This window comes from Melanotaenia boesemani, chromosome 21, assembly GCF_017639745.1.
Source record: "Melanotaenia boesemani isolate fMelBoe1 chromosome 21, fMelBoe1.pri, whole genome shotgun sequence".
Taxonomy (NCBI): domain Eukaryota; kingdom Metazoa; phylum Chordata; class Actinopteri; order Atheriniformes; family Melanotaeniidae; genus Melanotaenia; species Melanotaenia boesemani.
This window is the reverse complement of record NC_055702.1, coordinates 7446892-7467793: the sequence shown is the minus strand read 5'-3', so window position 1 is coordinate 7467793 and position 20902 is coordinate 7446892. Positions and strand designations below refer to the sequence as shown.

Here is a 20902-nt window from a genome sequence, read left to right as displayed (position 1 = left end):
TTCTCAATGAGAGATAGAAAGATGGGCCTTTGTCCCTCATGCAACCTCTCTCAATCAAAGTGCCCCCCCTCGCGGAGATGTATAGTACTGCTTGATTTTCTGCATCACATCCTGATATACAGCACGATTGCAACTTGACTCACTTTCGCTGTTCATATAAATTTGAGACGACGTGGAAATGGAGTCAATATACACCCAAGGTATTTGGGTGGCTGAATTTCTCCAGCAGCAGACGAGAAGTTTGGAAAATTTTTGGCTTATCATCACTCATATTGGAGATCCAAAGGCAGCTTTTCTGCTTGTCTTTCCTTTTACCTATTTCATTAGCAAACGAGCTGGAGTCGCGGTGCTTTGGGTCGCTGCCATATCGGAGTGGTTAAACCTGGTGTTTAAATGGTAAGGCTAAAATGGTCAGGTTACAGCATCTTTTAATGGTGACTTTTGCATGTTTAGATTAAATGTAAAATTTTAGCATTTAGCTAAAATATTTTGACACGAAAAATAACGTGTGGTATATGTTACATTTCTTTTTTTTATTATTAATCATTTTATTGTAGGTTATTATAAACAACGACGAAATTTAAAATTGTTTAACATGAATTCTGTCGACGTTTTCCGGGACAACATTGCAGTCCAACCCCCTTTATTGTCCGTGCTGCAACAGGCATATGCGGAACTTGTTACAGTAAGCTTACAGTCACTTGTAAGCCTCTTACAGAAAATGCTTCGGGGTGCTACAAATGATAATTTTGTAACAGAAAGATTTAGATGAATATGATGTTTTTAATTTGAGGTCAGACCATATGCTGATAGACTATCTAAAAATATTCAAGGACAGTTGAAACTGTTCAAGGTAATATACAAGAGTTGAGTCAAAGATAAGTTTATTATAAACAGTTCATTAAGCGGTCATGTCACACAGATAATTCTTATAGTGATTATCAGCATATTTATGTTACATGATGTGGTTTTTTTTGCACAGGATGCTGTTTGGAGAAAGACCATTCTGGTGGATAGGAGAATCTCACTTATTTGTCAGCACGCAACCTAGAGTTCACCAGTTTCCATCCACCTGCGAAACGGGCCCAGGTGAGAAGCCCTTAAATAAAACTGAAACATGTTTGAGTCATACACACTACTCTTGATTAATCGTATAGTCAGAGCTCCAAAGTTGGCATCTGTCTCTCAGGCAGTCCATCGGGACATGCAATGGTGTCCGCAGCAGTCTGGTGGGTCGTGGTGTCCTCACTGGGGTCATTCCTTTACACCCGTACCCACAGGTAAGCCTGTTTGTAATATGTATAAGATATATATACAAAATAAGTTAAACCAGGATATCAGAACCTTTTTATTTTTTTAACTGAGTCTCTTATTCTTTGCCTTCAGCCTGGTGATATCTGCTACTCCATACTTGCTGTATGTGCTGATGCTGGTAGCAGTTGGAATATCCAGGATCTTTATCCTTGCCCATTTCCCTCACCAAGTCCTTGCTGGCAGCATCACAGGTCTGAGTGCAGTATCATATATTGTATCGTATCATGGATAATATTTGTTCTTGAAGCAAAAATGCAAGCACACGCAGGAACATAATGAAGAATTCTTTCAGGATTCATTCTGGGAATTGTTCTGAGCAGCAAGATACCAGAAGGTCGCCCCCTTCTGTTCTTCTTTAGCTTTAGCACCGGCTTGCTGCTCAGTGCTCTGATGCTCCATGCCGGACTGCAGCAGCTTGGAATTGACCTCTCCTGGTGAGAGTCTTGGCATTCATCTGTAAAACTGTTGCAGTCTAGTTTATAATGAGCTCTGTTTTTTGGAAAAAGCCACCTTGCATCAATGGGTAATATTCTGTCTATTCTACAGGTCTATTGTTGTGGCGAAGAAATGGTGCAGTCGTGCAGAGTGGATCCGTTTGGACACAGCCCCGTTCTCCTCTCTGACTCGAGACTGTGGTGCCCTGCTAGGTTTAGGGCTGGCCCTGTACTGGAAGCCTAGTGGATGGCCCTTGCCGTGGGCTCCAAGAGCATTGTCTCTGGCCATATCATCCATGGGACTTTACCATGTGAATCGTCTGCCACTCCCTGTTCAACCACCAGGCCTTTTCTATGGGTTGTTATTTGTTAAATTTGTTATAGTGCCTCAGATCGTCATGGTGCTTGTGCCAGGGCTGGTGTACCTTTTCACTGCCAGAAAGAAGAAAGACTAGATGGGGATTTCTCTGTGTTAGAGGGATCTTTCATACCCCAGAGGACTGCAGCTTTCTTGAGTTTTCACAATCATTAGAATGTCTATTTAAAACATTTTAAGGTTTTACTTGTTCAAACTACTTTTTTTTATGTCAAAAAGCACCTGAATTTCTTAAGTTCAGTTTAAGAGTTTATTTTTTATGTATGATGGGTGTATATGGGCTTTAAGTCGGTGGATTGGGACAGAATTTACACTAATTGCATTAAATGTAAATGTTACAACAGGGTATCTCAAATCCCTGTACTTTTGGGCCATTGTCCTGCAGGTTTTAGGTATTTCCCTGCTTCAATGCAATAAACTTAAATTAATGGGTCATTATGCAGAACCTAACAAACGATTGGATCCATTTAATTGGAATCAGGTGTGTAGGAGCAGGGAAGTTTCTAAAAACCTGCAGAACTGTGGCCCTCAAAGTTTGAGATTACAGTGTTATAAGTTTAGTAAATTCTGCTGTATTCGTACCAAACTGCTTGAAACTAAAGATTGTTTCTGGGAAGTGTTTTGCATTGAAAAAATATTTATATTGGAGAATGTTTTATGTAAGACCTACCATTTGACACTATTATTGTGAAGAAAAAAAACTGTTATTGAACATTGATGATAAAAGAAGTAAGACTTGTCAAACATTGTGCATAATTCTGGCATCATAATGTATGAAGATTTGATACTCTGTGGACGAAAATAAAATTCCATTTGTATGCAGTACACAAATCTGTAAAATAAATAACCGACATGCAGCGTGTGTTTCAGTTGATAACCATTTATAAATATGCTCTTTTTTCTAATACATAGGGTTGACTGTACAGATTACAATCAGTTATCATGAGATAAAAACACATTCTTTTTTATTGTTTTTAATTAAACTTTTTTATCACAGCGATCTGAAAGCTCACATTTACAGACAAGAGAACTCTGCTCAGCAAGCAAATACATTAAAATAAAATAAAATAACCGTTTTGTCTGGTGAAGTTGAAGGAAAATGATAAGGATAGTTCAGGGACAGCAGTAGTCTCCTTATCTTATCCCCACCCCCTGACATTGTATCACACACCAGTGACACTGCTATACATGTTTCTGCTTGAGATCATGGAAAGAATAGAACATGCATCAGACTATTTACAGCAAACTAATATACACAGATAACTCAAAACCAGACACCCATCAGATACCCTCATCTTAAAAAGTAATGTTTAAATTAAGTATAATACAGTTTATACCTTCATCTCTGTAAAGATAAGTAGGGCATCTCTCTTGTAGCAGGTAAAACAGGATGAGGACACAATCAGGAGGAAAAGTCTCTTTTTTCTTTTAGATATTCTTCATTAGACATCCATAATAAAAGGTTACAGACAAAGGGTCTATAATCTCTCCCAAGCATACAAATAACTTGAATCTTATTTTCATCCCAAATTTCTGATTAACTCCAAATATGGAGTTTCTGGATATTGTATTTGTTGCAGTAGATTTGACTTATTTTCAAGATGAGCACAAGACCAGTGCGTTCGACTGGCTGATTTAGAGCAAATGGATATATATATATTATATGACATGGAGTATGATTGGGCTCTCGAAACAGACTCACTTTATTTATGAACCCGGAGTGGAATATCTGAGCCAGTATATACAACTTGTGCTAGAAAGTCTATACATCTTTGCCGGTTTAAAAACATTTGTTTTCTCTTCATACTGTCATTCATCACTGTGTTGCAAATCACACCATAACAATGTCTGTGATAGTCTAGTATCACTAATCAGGGTTATGACCCATCACACACCCACTTACTCCAAATTCAACAACCAGAAGAACCAAGTAAGTAAAATACATAAAGTGCACCCTTAGTTAGGAACGATACAGGCATTCTTAGTGCAGAAGTGACTGGTAAAAATTAAAATGAATTGTAAATAAGAAGAACAAAAAGAAAATAATAATGTAGAGAGGGAAACAGGGGTGGAGGATGCATTTGCTTGCTTGTACCTGCTGAGCACTAAACCTTTACTAGCATGAAGGAGGGACAAAGGCAAACTTCAACACTCATGAACTATACGATAAAACCACCTGCCACAGGATTTTCTTTTTATAACTGGGCAAAATCACTCAGTTAAAGAAGATTTGACAATCCTATGGTCAAAGATGAAAACCTGAAACAAAATTATTGCACTCAAGGCCTGTTATGTGCAAAACTACAATGCACGTTAGATATTTATAGTCTTATAGTTTACTAACAGAGCTAGATTCATATTTAAGGAAGGGAAAAGGCCTTGACATTTTAACATAAAACATAACACAACACATAAGGTCCATGTTACAGCACTGTTTGTAAAAAGTGGTCTTAATCCGCATTTTTGTACCTCAGAAATTTTGAAAAGTGACCCCTTCTGGTGTTCTGGTTTATGACACTGAAGTTTTAAAAGGTGCATAGACATTTACTGATATTTTGATTATATTGAGTAAGACTGATTTCTATAATTATCTGTTTTATGTCACTGAAGATCTTTATGTTCTGGACGGCGGGTCGAACAAGACAAACACATACGCAACAGAGGGATAGGACGTAACTCTGAAATTTCTGACGGATGCTACCAAAAAAATAATCAGCAGGTTAATGCAATCCCTTGCTATATATGACACTAGAGGTAATTATATCAGTCAAAGTTTGTCTTGAGTCCCTCACTTCTTACACTGACCTTTGTCCCATATCCACACATCATCCACATGACTAGACATGTGACACAGAGGCAGGGTTAACCGAATAAAATCCAAAACGCAAACCATGTTTTGTTTTATTTCTATGTACAATATATAACTTAATTATAAATGTTGTCATTTTTCTATAAGTACTGAGCGGTTGAGCCATTTGTATTTTCTGAGCAATGTACAGTATTGAACAGATAATATTGTATTACATTGAATAGAGCCTACTAGCAACCTTGGTTAAGAGCACACTTTGAAAGAAAAGAAGATGGATACGGAGTCCACAAGTAGAGTCTGATGAGCAGCACTGTCACTCTTCCAGTCCCATCAGTTGTGGTCACTTTTGGGAACTTTGTGCCACTTTACATTTTGGAAGTGCACTGGTCGTTGATTAAGAATGAGATCAGAACTCAGAACCCTCCTGGTATTCAATCCGTGTGCCAATATGATAATGAAATTATCACTTCAGTGTTAATTATGGTTTTTGATATAAGATCATGTCTACTAATGTGAGAGCCGGCTGTGTGTTTTTCTCTCTGACTGGATTCGTCGTCTCTCTCGTGAGTTCTTCAAGATGAGTTTTTGTCCATGACACATACACAGATCACAGTTCACATCTGCTGTTGAGATAAATATTTTTTTCCACACTCTCTTCCACTAAACGAGCCCAGTCAAACCATCCAATCACACATTCGACTCCACAAAAGGTCTCTTTGGTTTGATGGGGGAGGTGGGGCCTTGGGTCCGCGAGTCACGTGAGAGCTGGCGGTACATGTTGTCCTGGTAGGCTTGCGCCACAGGAAGAGTCCTTGCCACCTTTACGTCTGGGTAGGTGGGCACCTGGCTAACCCGCTCCAGAATATCGCCGCTGCCACGGGAGCCGTTGGCCAGCTTGCCAAGCGAGGGGGGCTGTGTCTGGGAGTAGTAGTCCTCCTCCAACAGGTGTCCATTTTGGGCGTTGTTGGTCTTGTTGTAGTAGGCAATATTGCCCAGTGAGGCTGGTGGGCTGTAGGTGGAGCCTTGCTGGACCAGCTGGCCAGGTGAGGTGGGGCTAATAGCTGAATCCATGGACGTCATAGGCCTGGACCGCGAGGGCTGATGCAGGTACTGCTGAGTCCGTGCTGTCTTGTCTATGATACCCATGAAAGGCGTGTTCCTAGAGCGGGTGGTCTCTGCCTGATACAGTCCCCCGCCACCCTGTGAGGGAGAGATAGGGGAGATGTCGTCGCAGGTACGGTCATATGTGGACTGCAAGGGGATCTCCATCTGCTGGATGGAAGAGGAAGGTCTGAAGCTTGGTGCTAAATTTGAAGTGGATCCAGTTGTGATATTGTTGCTAGAGGGGGAGAATCGCAGGCCTACACTCTGAGAATGGATAAGAGGCCTGGGGGTGGGCACATGCTGCTTCATCTCAGTAGTATTGGCACTCACGGGGCGTCTCACCATATGTGGGATCTCAGGAGAGCCCAACTGACAGGGAGGCATGGCATTGGCACGCTCCAGTACGTGTTCAGAGACCGGGTAGTAGGCAGCTGACTGGCTGCGGCTTATCTGAGGTGTCTGGCTGTAGCGGATTCCCCCCGGGCCCCCGCTGCTGGCGCGGTAGGCAGAGGAGGGGCGCTGGGGTAGCTCATCCTTCAACAGGGTCGACTCCATAACCCCTCCTCGGCCACCGTGCTGACAGAGGGCCCCAGAGCTGAGGCTGGCCTGAACTTGGGACATGGACCGTCCGTCCAGGGAGGGCTGGTATACCAGGCGGCTCTCCACATCCACTGAACCCCCTTGATAGCGACCACCCATGGAGTGACCCATCTGGCTTCCAAAGCTGCTGTTGCCCATCACGTTGCTGGGCTGGTTTGTGCGGACTATTTGGGCTATAGAAGGCTGGAGGCGAAGGCCTTGGGCTTGGTGGTGCTGGGAAGATAAAGAAGGCTGTGAGCTCAGCTGGAATGAGCGCTGGCTGCTCATCTTAGAAAGGGGAGATTTGGGTCGGCCAGGGAGCTGCTCTGTCTGGTAGCGAACAGGTGACCCAGACTGGGACCTGTACAGACAAACACCTTCTATTGGTGGACTTGCTCTATACTGAGCAGACCGACGTAAAGGGGAAGGCGGCGGGCTCTGGTGATCCATCCCCTGACCCCCAGTGCCCATAGGAGGTGGGCTGAAGCGGTAGGATGGCTGATGCACTGGGGAGGTGTGAGGTGGACTATGTCGGTAGTGGGAGTTATGATGTGTTGGGGAAAGGGAGGGCGATGTGGGCTGGTACGTGCCTCGAGTTGGAGAGGACATGGAGGAGGAGGTGGGGAGGTATTCATAGGGCTGACCCATGGGCGAACCTCCAGCTAAGTAAATTTGATCTGGATGTGTGGGGGATAACGGTGGGCTCTGGATGATGGGAAGACTGGAAGGATTAGTGAGAGAGTCAGGTGGGGGCAGACCCATTGACATGGCCTCCAGCTCCTGTTCCAGGTAGTCCTCATCCTCAAACAGGTCCTGGACGGGCTCCATGTCCTCTAAGCGGGGCTCTGGGGGAGGAGGAAGAGGCATGGACAAGGATAGAGAGTCCTCCTCTTCCGGGGGAGGTGTAGGAGGAGGGGAGGGTGGAGGCTCCAGCTCAAGGTCCTGCGGCTGGTGTTCGTCCTGATTGAACTGATGACATTCCTCCTCCACCCGCTGGAGCAGCCGCTGGATTTCTCTGTTATTGGGGCACTGCTTTATGGCTTCATTCAGGTCCTCTAAGGCTTCAGGAAATTGTCTGCAAAAAAAGGAGAATGATGTTATTTTCAGGGAAAAAGATCCCAATTGCTCAGAGAGACATATATTAAGTCACAATATGTGTACTCAGACAAAAGTTGAGGTATTTCCAAGATCTGCAAGAAGTGTACCTGCTACTACGTTTGGCTCGTGCCCTGGCATAATATGCTTCATATGAATTTGGTTTCAGCTCAAGTGCCTTGGTAGCAAATTCCTCAGCCATCCCAAAGTCCTGCAGAGATTAAGAAGAGAACTTCACTTAGTACAGTCAGCAGCATCAACAGTATTGTCATTAAATGGATAATACAGCACCGTCTCATGATATAGTTCTCAAAAGTTAAACAAAGATAAGTCAGTTTTAGTAAAGTTTTGTCATTTGGGTATTTATTTTTTTGCCACATGCTTTATCTGATCCCTCGCTGACTTACATTCATTTTCCTCCGACATCGGGACAGATTGAGGAAGAGCGATACTTTGAGTTCCCTGAATGTCTTGAGGTCCTCGCTGAAGCCTTCGCGTGGAAATTTTTTGAGAGCATACTGGTAGCGTTGCGCAGCCTCCTTCACTTTCCCTTTCTGTTGGTAAAATTCATACAAAAATTTTTGTGTTACATTCTCAGAAAAAATAAAAATAAAGCTAATCTTCTCAATTTTACAACACACATCTCCAAAGGTAAAATGTTTATGCAGCTCTTAGGTCAGCGAGTTTCCTATTCACTCTATGCACTACCTCTAAATATATGCAAGGGGGTGGGCATGATCACTAGGCCCATTTCTTTTATTTATTTTTTATTTAGCCTTGGAAAATCAGAAAAAAATGTCACTGAAAAATATAAAACTACATCTCAAAAAGATGAAACAATATAGAAACCAGTACAACATCGAACCAAGAGAGAATAGAAGTTTTGCTGTTAACAGTCAATAATATTCAGTTTAAATGTTTTATGGACAGTTTAAATGAGAGGTTGATGATTGAGCCTGTGCAGGATCACTAATCGACACAGGAACTATTGTGAGTCAGGCATGGTAGGGTATTAGGGAGGTCATTAAATGGAAAAAAGAGAGAAAAATCATCTCCAAAAACCAGTTACCAGTGTAAGATGTTTTGAGATAAGATATACAGAAAGATGTTTGAAGAAATCAAGAAGGCCTTAATCTGTCTTCAGGATAATGCTCTGTCTCTTGAATGTGATTACTTTACTATCAATACCCTTAAATCATACTGAGAACTCGTGGGCTCTGATTAAACCTGAGACTGAGAACAAGACAATACACCCATTTGATCAGCATTTTCTGAGAGGCGTATGGGTGATACTTCAAGTGAAAGATGAACAAATGAAGAAACCAAAGGCTGCAAGACTCGAGCCAAAAATGTCACAACTAGGACAACAGTCTGAGTCGTGCACTCTGAATGTTCACGATCATTCGCGATGTTGCCAATAACATACCACCTTCTGCAAGATGCTGCATGATGTGCAGTTAGCTTAATTTTCAGTGCGTATAATATCTTGCCATACCACTTGAACATAATCTGTTTACATCACAATACTTTAACTCACCACTTTACTTGTTATTTATCTTTATTAATTTGAGTTCTTTTCCTACTTTAATTTATCAGTTGCATTATTTGTGATTCCTTTTAATTTAAATGATCTCACCACCAATCTTTTGGATCATAATTTTGTTCCCTCATGTTATTGAATGACAAAAAAATCTCTTGAATATTATTTAATTACTTTATTTTTTTTTACTTATTTAAAATTTAAGTATGAACATGTTATGAAAATCTCTGGCTGTAATTGGGTTGACACTTTGATACTCAGATGTACTAAAAATCCAACATGCAGCATTATGATGAATGTTATTACTTTTCTATAATTAATTAAAAAAAATTGTTTATAATTTAACTTTGCTGAAAAAGCATTTTTAAGATTAATCTGTGAGGGATATTCATCACATTGCAGACTTAGATTTGATTCATAGGATGAAATCTGAGCCTCGTTCTAACCTTGTAAAAACTGTCCCCCTCCTCGATGAGCTTGCTGAGCAAGATGATCATGATGTCGGGTTTGGAGGTGGCCATGGCCCACGTGGCTGGACCTGTGTAACACAAGAAGGAGCAGATGAAAACAAAACAGAGTGAGAAAGGCACACAGCAATAAGTAAAGGGGGAGTAGGAGAAAGGAAAGGTCGACTGGTAGACACACTACTCACAACAGTAATAACAAGAATGAAGACAACCGACAAAATGGAGAATGGAGGAGAGAAGACAGGCAATCCACTGCAGAGAAAAGATTATAGAAATCTGCACTGACACTTCGAGAGTTCTCACTTTGGAACGTCAGACCAGGGTCAAATACTAATTGTAAATATTTAATTTTTTAATCAAAGGACAAGTTTTCTACAACGGCAAAGTGGAATTTTTCTGAAACGGATTATCAAAATGAAATGCAAAAGAAATACCTGCAAATAGGATTTGACCCAGGCAAACCTTGTCTAATATATGGAGAGGAATATTTAAATAGAATAGCTGTCATGTTTTCCCCTGAGACACATTTTCTGTCTTGTCAAGAAGTGCAGATGTACAGTCATTCTTTGCATTAGTGACTAACTCAAGGAAAAACGGGTATATGTCATCGACGTATTAAAACAATTAACACAACCCCTTGACTGTAACTGATGTGTCATTGTCATTGTATCTGTGCAACAGCAATCCTTGACACAGGTAACACACACAATAAAGATGGAAAGGAGGGGATCTTGCACAAGTAGACAAAGAGGAGGCAGAAAAAACATAGAAAAGCAAGCAGGAGATAACAGAGCTCTGCAAGCGTTAGCTGTCCTCTGAGCTGCATGTGAGGGGAGGAATGCGGCTGACTGGCCTAGTTGACACTGAGGATATGTCTGGAAGGATGAGCAATGCAGAAGCACAGAGTTTTATCACTGTTGTCTGTGATGGCGGTGGGAGGGAGGGGTACAAACACATGCATTTTGGCTAAATCACTACCACGCAAGTTACGGAGGGCTTCCGTCATGCATCTGTGGGATGGAAAGTCGACAATTTGATACGACGTCACAGGCTGGAGACTGGGCATGCGGTCATTAACCACTTGGAGGTTAGCATCTACCTCTAGGCAATCCCGACTGCATCACTGTCAGAACTAATACCTTTGCGTGTTATTATTTTTCAGTTTGAGAAGGTTTTGGTAGCTAAGCTGGCCTGCCGACAATTAGGACGACACAGACAACACAGAGAGAGGAGATAGAGCTGTCAAAATGCCTGGTAGGGTGAGAAGTCGACAGCCTTGGCTTTACCTCGGGGTCGACTGGGCAGCGTCTGACATCCTGGTGCCGAAGAGGGAGGCGACGGGATTGGGGCAACAGTGGGGTAAAGTGGTGAGGTGGATAGGGTGGAAAGGAGCCGGAAGGAGGGGAAGTGGAAGGGCAGAAGATTTTTTCCAGAGAAGACAGAGATGTGGGAGTGTGAAAGAGTGAGAGGAAAGAGAGGCGTATAGACAGCAAGGTGAAAGAAAAAAGAAGTGGTGGTGGTGGAGAAGAAGTGAGAAAAGGAACACAAGCAGCAGTGAGAAGCGAAGGAGATAAGTGCCTCAGCAAAAAAAAAAAGAAAGATACAGAAAAGAAACCCTGCAAGCGCTAATAACAACCTGCATCTGAACAACTGCACTGGAATATCAAAAGAGGGTGTGACTGAGAAACACAAGTGATAGAGACAAACAGAGGCACAGAGAACATGACAGATAGGAAAAAAGAAAAAAAAAACACAGTGGTACAGCTGTACAATAAAAGAAATGAACATCAGAGCCATAAATAGCTGAGGAGAGGCAGCACATTGCAGCAGAAAGGAGGCGGATGACGTACAGTAGCAGGGAGTGGTTTTTGCTACATGGAGACACAAACCTGAATCCATGGCTTATTGCACTAAGATTACACAATGCTCTTTGGCAACCAGCAGGAAGTGTGTGCTTTAAAAGCAGTGTGCACTCATCTTTGGGTTCACTCTTCATACTCTTTCATGCAGCTCTTTGTTGAACTGCAATGCATGACCTTTGCTGTTAACAGCAAGTTAATTACCCTTTATTACTGTGATACAAGACAAAAATGCAGCACTCTTTGTGTGATTAATGGTTGGCCCTTTAGTCCGCCAACCTGCTCTTACCTATCTTGGCTCCTTTCTTGAGCAGGGCGACCACCACCGATGTGTTTCTGCAGCCCACTGCCCTGTCCAGAGGACGCATCCCACTGTAGTCAACGTGCTCTATCATGGCCCCGTGGTCAACCAAGAACTGGACCTTAAAAGAACAATACATTTAGGGAGATTAACTGAGGAAAACAATGTTAAAACACATCCACATCATCATGATGAGGAGTTAAAAATTATTAAAACGAGCTTTAACTTGCATCAACTTTGAATACAAGCGTGAATACACCTCAGGTGCATCATGAGATAATCACTCAGACCATAATCTCCAGATCGACACTGAAGAATCCCTCACTTAACTACTTATGCACAGTAATTTACCAAATGAGAAAACATTTATCAGTTAGCCAAAGTGGATCCAGATGATAACTGTATGCAGCTTAACACCACTTGGCATAATAGAGCCCTACCGGGCTTTGATATTTGGTCTATGCTAATACAAAAATAAACAAAGAATAAGTTCTATCTACCTAAAGATGCAATTATCACTGGTAGGATAATTGCATAAATAAAAAATATTACTGTACAGAGGCCTTTTCCATGTATGGATCTCTGGATTTTCAACTTACCACTTCAGAGTCGCCGTAGAAAGCTGCTAAGTCGAGGGGCGTGCGTCCGTTCTTGTCTGCGTGGTCGGTGGCGGCACCGCTCTCCACCAGGCAGCGTACAACAGGTAAATGTCCTTTCAGACAAGCCCAACTAAGACCGGTCAGACCCTCCTTATCCATCAGAGACAGAGAGGCTCCTGGGAAAAGAAAAGGCAGCAGTGAGGCAACAGCCAGGAAGTGTTCACCCTGGTACATAAAGTACACAAAGGGTTTTCGAGTTTATGAGTCAAACACATTTTTTAGGTAGGTGCATCAGTCTCACACTTGCTATTTTTCTTAAGATGGCCTACCTTGCGAAAGTAAAAACTCAACAGTACCAAGGTGACCCTCTGAGGCGGCCATCATTAGAGGCGTGCGACCCTGCTTATCAGGCAGGTTGACATCTGCTCCATGAGTAAGCAGGAGATCTACAATCTGGAAAACCCAAATTAATAATGTTTTAACGGTCAAAGTGCAGCAAACAGTTTTCCCCATCATTCAGTTAATCTGCTGAAGAACATCTGAAAAGTACAAGCTGTACTAAAATGCTTTATTTTTTCTATCAACCCAAAACCAAAAGATATTCAGACTTCAGTATTATAATTCAGTATGAAAATCAGTATCTCTTTACTTTTGAAATACTTGAACTATCAAATGTTTTTTTTCCTTTGAGAAAAAAAAAAAAAAGAAATTTAAATCAACACAAAATCAGGAGCTTTTAATTTTCAGTTAAAGACATGTCCAAAAACACAAAATAAAAGCAATAGCAATGCTGTCTTTGCTTTACAGGTATCGGGTAATCACCCACCTGCCAGTGTCCCTGTCTGACGGCGCTGAAGAGCGGGACGATGCCTCGTCTGCTGGGCTGAGCCACCGCTGCACCCTGCTCCAACAGCAGGCGACAGACCTCCAGCTTCCCCCGACCAGATGCTGCAGTCAGAGCTGATAAAACAAACATTAAGAATAATCTAAATCAGATGTTTTGGTTGCATTTTCCTCAGTACCTTCAGGCCAAGATTTTAAACTGAAATAGTTTCTGTTGAGCAGTAAACAGGTACAGTTGGTTTTGTGGCATTTTAGATGCAGCTGATCCCATCATCACCTTTGAAGGGCTTACATGTCAAAGAAACAGCTACTACCCACACAATCCTTCACAAAGTGTTTAAACGCTTCATCTTTTAAACAACTGAGCATCTCTGGAGTGCTGATATGCTCATGATATTAATTCATTGGCATTTAACATAATCAGCTGTTATATGGGGTATTATATTCTGAACATTGCAGAAAATTATTGTTCATGTAATAAATTTGCAGCTTACATCAGGTTTGGGATGGATTAAAGGACATTAATATCACTACACAACAAAGTTGGGATTGATGGGTAGGATGAAGCAAAAGTGGACCACAAAAAGTTAAGTTTCAACATCTGACATTTACTTGTACTTTTCAGCAAGATGTGAAATAATGGTTAATCATTTAATTACGGTTTAATTCCCTTTCAAATAGCATTCAAACATTTTCAAGGAACAGGGTTTTACGAAGTAAAAGCACAATCTGAAAGGCTCCATCACTAAATATTTCAAAAGTCAGACTTCTGAGAAAATTGTCAAAATGTCATTAACAAATTTGAAAGCTGGCATGTAGTTTAAAGATGAAATCAATTCAGCAAGTGCACAGGCCTATGATAAGTCCAAAAAATGCTTTGTGTTAATGAACCGGTGACATTATACTTCGGAAAGAAATTTCTTCTCTTTCAGCACATAAACGTTCTGTAGTATAAAACATCAGGACTAAAAACAGACTGTCCCAAAAACTGTATGTTCAGAAGGTGAAACCACATAAACCTGGAAGACTGGCCACACAGCTGCAAATGTAAATAGCTGTTATTGAACTGATGCAAAAGTATCAGTGGCTGCACCAGTGTGCAACAGAGAGGGGATGTGATTTATCACTTTTACAGATAGATAGATGATAAGTGGCAAAACTGGAGTTAGCAGAGATTAAAATGTTGAGGTTCTCTTTAGGAGTGACAAGGATGGATAGGATCAGGAACAAATGCATTGGACAGATAGCATATTAGATGTTTTGTAGAGGACAGCGTTAGATGAGGGAATCTTTGAGCAGTTGTTTGAGCTCAGATGGGCAAACACTGTCTGAGAAACAGGCGTAGCTAGTACTATCAAGAGAGAAGAGAAAGTAATGATAGTAACTGGAATAATTTATGCAATGTGAACATATTTCCTTTAATCAGCGTGGCAACAGCCCTGCAGGTATAACCTCAGCTTCAACTTATTTATTATTTGTTGGAGGAACACTTCGACATAACATACGCAGTTCAAGATATCTGTAATCCCCATATACATATCCTCTCTCTTAATCTAAAAACAGACATGTTTTAGAACAGCTGTTACCTTTCTGATCACTTACAAATAATGACAGTATGGCGGAGTGAGTGTGTGTCCCCCTCTGCTCAGCTGGCAGTGAGGAGCAGTTGTTTTTAACACTGCAGCTGGGGAATATAGAACGTAATGAGGTTTTATAGCTTTAGGTTACACTGATACATTCATTTTCTCAACACCCTGCCACAGTGCAATCAGACTAGTCATTTCTAAGCCCCCTGTAGTGCTCTCACTCTCCCCTCCATCCATGTGAGCCCAGCCCTGACTGCTCCAGTGACACCACTGCACAGTCATCTGCATCTGACGCAGCAGAAAGAGGCCGACACACAAGAACAATCGCTCACATCCGCACTGCAGTGCCTCACAGGAGAACCCTCTCACCAAAACCTCCACAGATCCGTAAGGAAAAACATTATTCCAACTCTTTGTGTCAGGATAAACTCCAGTATATTTTTACAGCTGTCTAAGGATTTCCTATGGAGACTTTAAATGTGCAGAGACATCTCTCAGTATTTAAGTTTTATATATGTAATGCTGGGTACTGTAAGCATTCCCACCTGTTTCTCCCCACAGGGTGTCAAAGTTATTGATCTGAGCCCGCTCTACTTCCTCTTCATCTTTCTCTGGCAGGTCCAGCAGGTAGGATACAATCTGATGAAGAATAAGGTTAAAGAAGACATGGATTAATGCTTGAATCCTGTTATATTTTTGGTAATCATATCAGGCTTCTTTCTTCTTTTATTAGCATTTTTCACATCCATTTCATTATGTTCTATTCTCTGAATTTAATAAATATACACGCTCAAAAAGGTCTTCAACACATCAGAAATTCTCTCTTTTATGGCATTTTTTGGGAAAACACTGAACAAATACATATAATTACCCACGCCAAGGAAGAGGTCCTGCATTTAGTGGCATTTGTTTGTCTGTCTGTTAGCAACATATTTTAAAAAGTTATGGATGGATTTTGATTCAATTTTCAGCAAATGGAATAAAATTTGTTCAATAACTTCAAGACTTATAACCATTTGCTCCATCTTGGTGTCTAAGGGGATGTTTCAAGTGTCAAGGTTTCTAAATAGTGATAATGATATTAGCTACATAGGAGTGTTGGCATGGGGTTGGTAACTGGGTGGGCTGTTGGGCCTTTTTTGGTTTTTGTCAGGTGAGTGGCCTGGTGGAGGTTTGAGCTCTGATTGCGTCAAGTTCTTCTTAAAATTTCCTATCTAATCTCTTTTTCTACAGTGGCACTACTACCATCACATATTCAGTGAACCTCTGGTTGTTATAACGACTTGGATAAAAAAAAAAAAGCTGGATTTCTACACTGATTCAATGAGCAGCCATGCTGTTAACGTGGTATGTTAAGTGACCAATAAGAAGTCTGGATGGCATTTTATCAGTCCTTCTTTTGATGAAGTGAGAATGGTCAAGAGGGGATATGGAGTTTAAGTAGGTAGGTGTACAGTGCAAGTAGCATTTAATGAATGAACAGAAGTTATGATGGTTTGCATTATCTTTTTGCTTTGGAATTTGAATTTGAACACCTAATAATACCAGATTATAATCAAAGCAACACATCTGTTGTACCTCTGTGTACCCCATACTGGCTGCAGCTATGAGGGCCTGCTGGACTGCATGACTCTTGGTCAAGGTTGCCGGTTGTTGGGTCTGCGGTGACTGCTGTTGCTGTTGTGATCCTAAACTCCAATCACACTGGATGAGGAATTTCACCACCTCCATGTGGCCCCTCAGGGCTGCATGAACCAGGGCACACTGCCCGTTCTTATCCAAGTGATCCACCTTTAATGAGTACAAAGAAAGACCACAAAAGACAGCCTATTAGGAAGGAAATTGTCAACCTTATCACTCCTCTTTTAATTCTCATAATTTTCTTGTACAGACCTTTGCTCTTTTGCGACACAGTGCAGTCACAATGGCCATGTGTCCACCAGCAGCAGCGTAGCCCAGCGGGGTGAGGCCGCTTTCAGACTGGGAATCGACTGAGGCACCAAACTCCAGCAGCAGTGCTACCATGTCCATGTAGCCCAAGTGGGAATGGACACACAGGACCGGGGCATTGTTCAGCACCTCTGTACGGTAATTCACATTGGCACCCCCCAGCATCAGCAGCCGGCTCACCTGAACACACACACAAAATTAAAAAAAAAAGGAAATTATCTGAGTGAAGGATATTTTGAGAAATAATATGGATACACAACCCTTACAAGAAGTACATACTGACACATCCCTTAACTGTACCTTGATGTTGGGAGTGTAAAGATTTCGGAGTGAAGAAAGTGCAGCTGAAAGACCCTCTGTGCTGTAGGAAACCCACAGGCCTTGCAAGATAGATGAGGATACGCCGACTTTCTTGCTGAGACCCTTAAATACAGAGTGTAAATATTCATTACTGTGAAGCTGGACCACAGCTGTGTGGAGGCGTGTGTTTGTGTGCATTCAGATGAGTGTGGGGACATATACTGTTATACCTTGAAGATATGTGCTTTGAGGATGTGATGGCCCAGCTCAATAGTCTGCTGTCTGTTCAGCTTGTTCTCCTGCCGAGAGAACCAGAAGGCCAGCAGGGTGTGCCCACTCCTGCAGAGACGATAAACACAGTCTTTCAATACAGAAGACTGAGCCATGAGGTCATTGCATTGTACTATTTGAACAGTTGGTGGAGCAGATTTTAATGATCAAATGAATCAAACAGGATATAAAATTCCATTTTTTTGTTGGATGAATACCTTGTACCAGAAATAAAAAGAGAGAATCAAGTCAAGGCTGCAAGCTGTAGTGCATTCCAGCATATTACACAGAATAGAAAGGCAAAACCTTTATTTTTAACTCGCAAAGAATTTAATTTAAGAGCAGTTTTATAAAAAACTACATATTGGTGTTGCAGGAGAACAAAACTGTCTTATGAAATCTGCAACTTTACAGTTTGCAACTTGCGTGGCAACATGGAAAGTTGCTGCATGTTGCCTTTTCACTCCAAATAACCCAATGCCTTTTTTTTTTTTTTTTGCATGGCTGCAAATCAAAAACCCAAAAGCACGATGTTCCTGAACTTCTTTTTATTGTTTTAGTCAGCGTGCATCTTATTTCTAAACATACAATCCTTTGAAGTATCTCACACAAAATCTCCCATTTCTTCCCACTGATCCATTAGTCTCTTGAGTGTCCTTACCTCGGATCGCAGAGGAACTTTGTCTTTTCTCCCTCTTCTCTCCAGATCAGCCACTCTCTAAAGGAGGGGTGCACAAACATTCTGGTGCCATCCCTTCTCTTCACAAGGAAGACAGACAGGTTATCTACGCGTTGCTGGAAATCTTCCCAGTCCAGTGTGCCCTGCCAGTGCAGACAGACATGTTAGAGGGGACTTGAATGCTAAAGCCATGGCATGTTCATGCCTAAAAGTTTGATAGTAACAGGGAAGCAAAAAGAGTATTATTACAAGTCCTAAACACTGTGCTGCTCTGTGTTCTGTGTATCAGCATAAATGAAGCATGAGATACATTTTTCCTATCACAAAGATCTTAAAAACCTGCCATAACGTTAGACCTGCTCTAACATTAGAGACAAACATGTTTTAGAACTTCAGGTGGGCTTCAACACAGTTTAGTACATGTTTAATAGAAAATAAAATTATTTGAAAGTCTTAAAAGGAAATATGAGGAGTTCTCAACTCAAGGAGTTTTTGCTTTGTAAAATTACATAGAATTTGGACTTTTCATCAAACACACTTCTTTGGCTGTTTTCATACTTGAGTTATTTATAGGTCAGTGTTAACAGAGAAACACATATTCCTCTAAAAAATTGGTCAGTTACAAGGACTAAACTAAAAAGGAAATTATATTCATAGACAAAGCTTTCAAAGTCCTTCAGAAAACGTGAGAAATTGTTGCATAAAAAAATTCAGGAACACTTCCATTTTCTGTGGGCATGAATGCAAAACTATCCTGTAGAATAAATGAGTCAATATTTGAAATAATCTTTTGTAAATAATGGATGGCACATAAGCTAAGATCAAGGAGAGAAGGACGGTCTGGTTTGCTATCAGCAGCTAGCATCAGCAACAGACATCCATCAGACCACAATGAACAATATATAGAGATTTTTTGGAGCACCAGCATCATTTTCAAGCCACTGACCTGCCTGTCTGCAGTCAAGACCACCTGAAAACTTTCAGCATAGTGCAAAGCAAAAAAACATGATACTGCAAAATTGTTTTAAAGCATTTCTGACCAGCAGCAGGAATCCTACGTTGGGCATAAAAAGGAAAAACATTTTACTTTGAAAACTAAAGCAATCACACATCTCAGTTTGATTCGTAACACTTCTCAGTTTCAACGTTTGACGTGTTGCCTTTGCTCTGTTTTTTGATTAAATCTGGAGTTTAAATGAGTTCCAGCATTCTGTTTGCATCTTCAAATTCCATTTTTTTTTAAACTGTGCTATGTCTTGTTGCATAACCACCCATAAAATATAATAAAAATCATTTAAATTCATTTGAAACAATTATTTGACGTGCAAGTGCAATTTTAAAAACTCCATGTATATCATTCAAGTGAAGTAAAAATCTAAAAAAGAAAAATTTCTGTTTTGAGATATTAGAAGGTCCTACGGTTGTGGTTGAGATGTTGCATATTTTAGACAACTACCTGCAGAGAACCAGAGTTGATGGCCTGGTAAATCTGCTCATCGGTCAGAGGATGGAGAGATGCCACGGTCACGTTGAGCAGGGGGAGTGCCCGCTCGAATGACGACTGTGTGGGGAAACGCATGTTGCACTGCAGCAGGTAAACTTCCGCCAGGTTCACAGGAACAACCTGAGGGAGGGAGGGAAGAGACAATTTGACTTTTAATGCTGATTTCCTTTGGATCGGCTCTACAGGGTATGAATAATGCATCATGATTGGACAGCGCTCCTTTGACTACTTCACGTAGTTTTCCTGAGAGAGGACATGGTGAATTTATCAGCTGTCATTTACATTTTTTTTATTTTTTTATTTTTTATTTTTTTTAATGGAGTTTGAAGACAAGATTGAACCAATGAAAATAAATTAATCTGGGGGTGTGAGATAAAATATTTCATTAAGAAATGCACATCAAAACACTTTAAATGCATTATTTATATATAAATAAAGGAATGAAACTACTTTTACAGAAAGTGAGCCGGAGAGCGTATTAAACCATGAAAACCTTTCCAGCAATTTCTTTGCAAATCACAATTAAACTTGTTTTTAGCACCTGTTACACACAAAACCTCTATGGATGCACAAACCTAATGACTTGGCTACATAAGAAAACTTTTATATCTGTTATAAAGGTGGTAAAATCAGTGGTTAAAATCCAACAACCAGTTGCAAGTTATATTTAAAACACTAACACATTTCTGCACATTCAATCTTCTTCTTGATTTGTTTCTCACATCTTTCCTTTCACACCTCCATCCAACAGCTTCAAATCCGCAGGTTTAGATTTCTCAGCCTGAATCAAACCTGTGAAGACCATCACAAATCAAGTAATAAGTCCACACCTTATAGCTGGAGCTTTTGAGCACAAGGTAGCCCTTTTCGATGAGGTCAAAGGTGAGTTTGAGGTACAGATAGGATCCCTGGCTCAGGGCTTTTAGATGGGTGCTGAGCTTGCCGAAGGTGGTGTTGTCCATCTTGCCATTGAGCGAGATATTATTCTGGATCTCTGGGCTGCTGTGGATGCGGTGCAGGATGTAGCCCTGCAGGTCCTGGTCTATGGCGTCGTTCTCCTCCAGGCTGTCCAGAGAGATCCGGTGAAACGGCAGCGAGTTGGTTATTTCCTGCGAAGTCAGAATGCTTTCAATGAACTTGTTTTGTTTGTGCAGAGACATGTTTGTAAAGCACTTCCACAGAAATAAACAATGCAAGTGAAAAACTTCTGGTTAAATGTTTGTATTTCTATGTTTCCATTAAGAAATGCTTAAAAAAGTTCTATTTATGTTCTGTAAAATATTCAGAGAATAA

The 20902-nt window shown here is 41.1% G+C and overlaps 2 protein-coding genes across 12 annotated transcripts in view; one reads left to right on the top strand and one right to left on the bottom strand.

Moving 5' to 3' along the window:
- The first annotated feature begins 33 nt into the window (after positions 1 to 33).
- On the top strand, positions 34 to 2981 carry g6pc3 (glucose-6-phosphatase catalytic subunit 3). The gene is made up of 6 exons (XM_041973158.1): positions 34 to 396; positions 983 to 1089; positions 1190 to 1280; positions 1387 to 1505; positions 1607 to 1748; positions 1861 to 2981. Exons 1-6 carry the CDS (start codon positions 179 to 181, stop codon positions 2201 to 2203), a joined length of 1020 nt encoding a protein of 339 aa, XP_041829092.1. The 5' UTR covers positions 34 to 178; the 3' UTR covers positions 2204 to 2981.
- Positions 2982 to 2988: 7 nt separating this feature from the next.
- The window catches only part of tanc2b (tetratricopeptide repeat, ankyrin repeat and coiled-coil containing 2b), a 158329-nt gene continuing 140415 nt past the window's right edge, over positions 2989 to 20902 (bottom strand). For 9 of the 11 annotated variants that reach the window (XM_041973144.1, XM_041973147.1, XM_041973149.1 and 6 more), the window contains 17 exons: positions 20440 to 20718; positions 19562 to 19729; positions 18088 to 18248; positions 17387 to 17495; positions 17157 to 17279; positions 16800 to 17036; positions 16485 to 16697; positions 15452 to 15545; positions 13304 to 13437; positions 12807 to 12930; positions 12478 to 12653; positions 11867 to 11999; positions 11005 to 11034; positions 9698 to 9789; positions 8119 to 8265; positions 7822 to 7922; positions 2989 to 7691 (listed from right to left, as the gene is read on the bottom strand). In XM_041973144.1, the coding sequence (XP_041829078.1) occupies positions 5621 to 7691; positions 7822 to 7922; positions 8119 to 8265; positions 9698 to 9789; positions 11005 to 11034; positions 11867 to 11999; positions 12478 to 12653; positions 12807 to 12930; positions 13304 to 13437; positions 15452 to 15545; positions 16485 to 16697; positions 16800 to 17036; positions 17157 to 17279; positions 17387 to 17495; positions 18088 to 18248; positions 19562 to 19729; positions 20440 to 20718 (4392 nt within the window). In that variant the 3' untranslated portion in view covers positions 2989 to 5620. The remainder of the gene's footprint in view (positions 7692 to 7821; positions 7923 to 8118; positions 8266 to 9697; positions 9790 to 11004; positions 11035 to 11866; positions 12000 to 12477; positions 12654 to 12806; positions 12931 to 13303; positions 13438 to 15451; positions 15546 to 16484; positions 16698 to 16799; positions 17037 to 17156; positions 17280 to 17386; positions 17496 to 18087; positions 18249 to 19561; positions 19730 to 20439; positions 20719 to 20902) is intronic. The other 2 variants (XM_041973145.1, XM_041973148.1) reach the window with 1 other exon arrangement.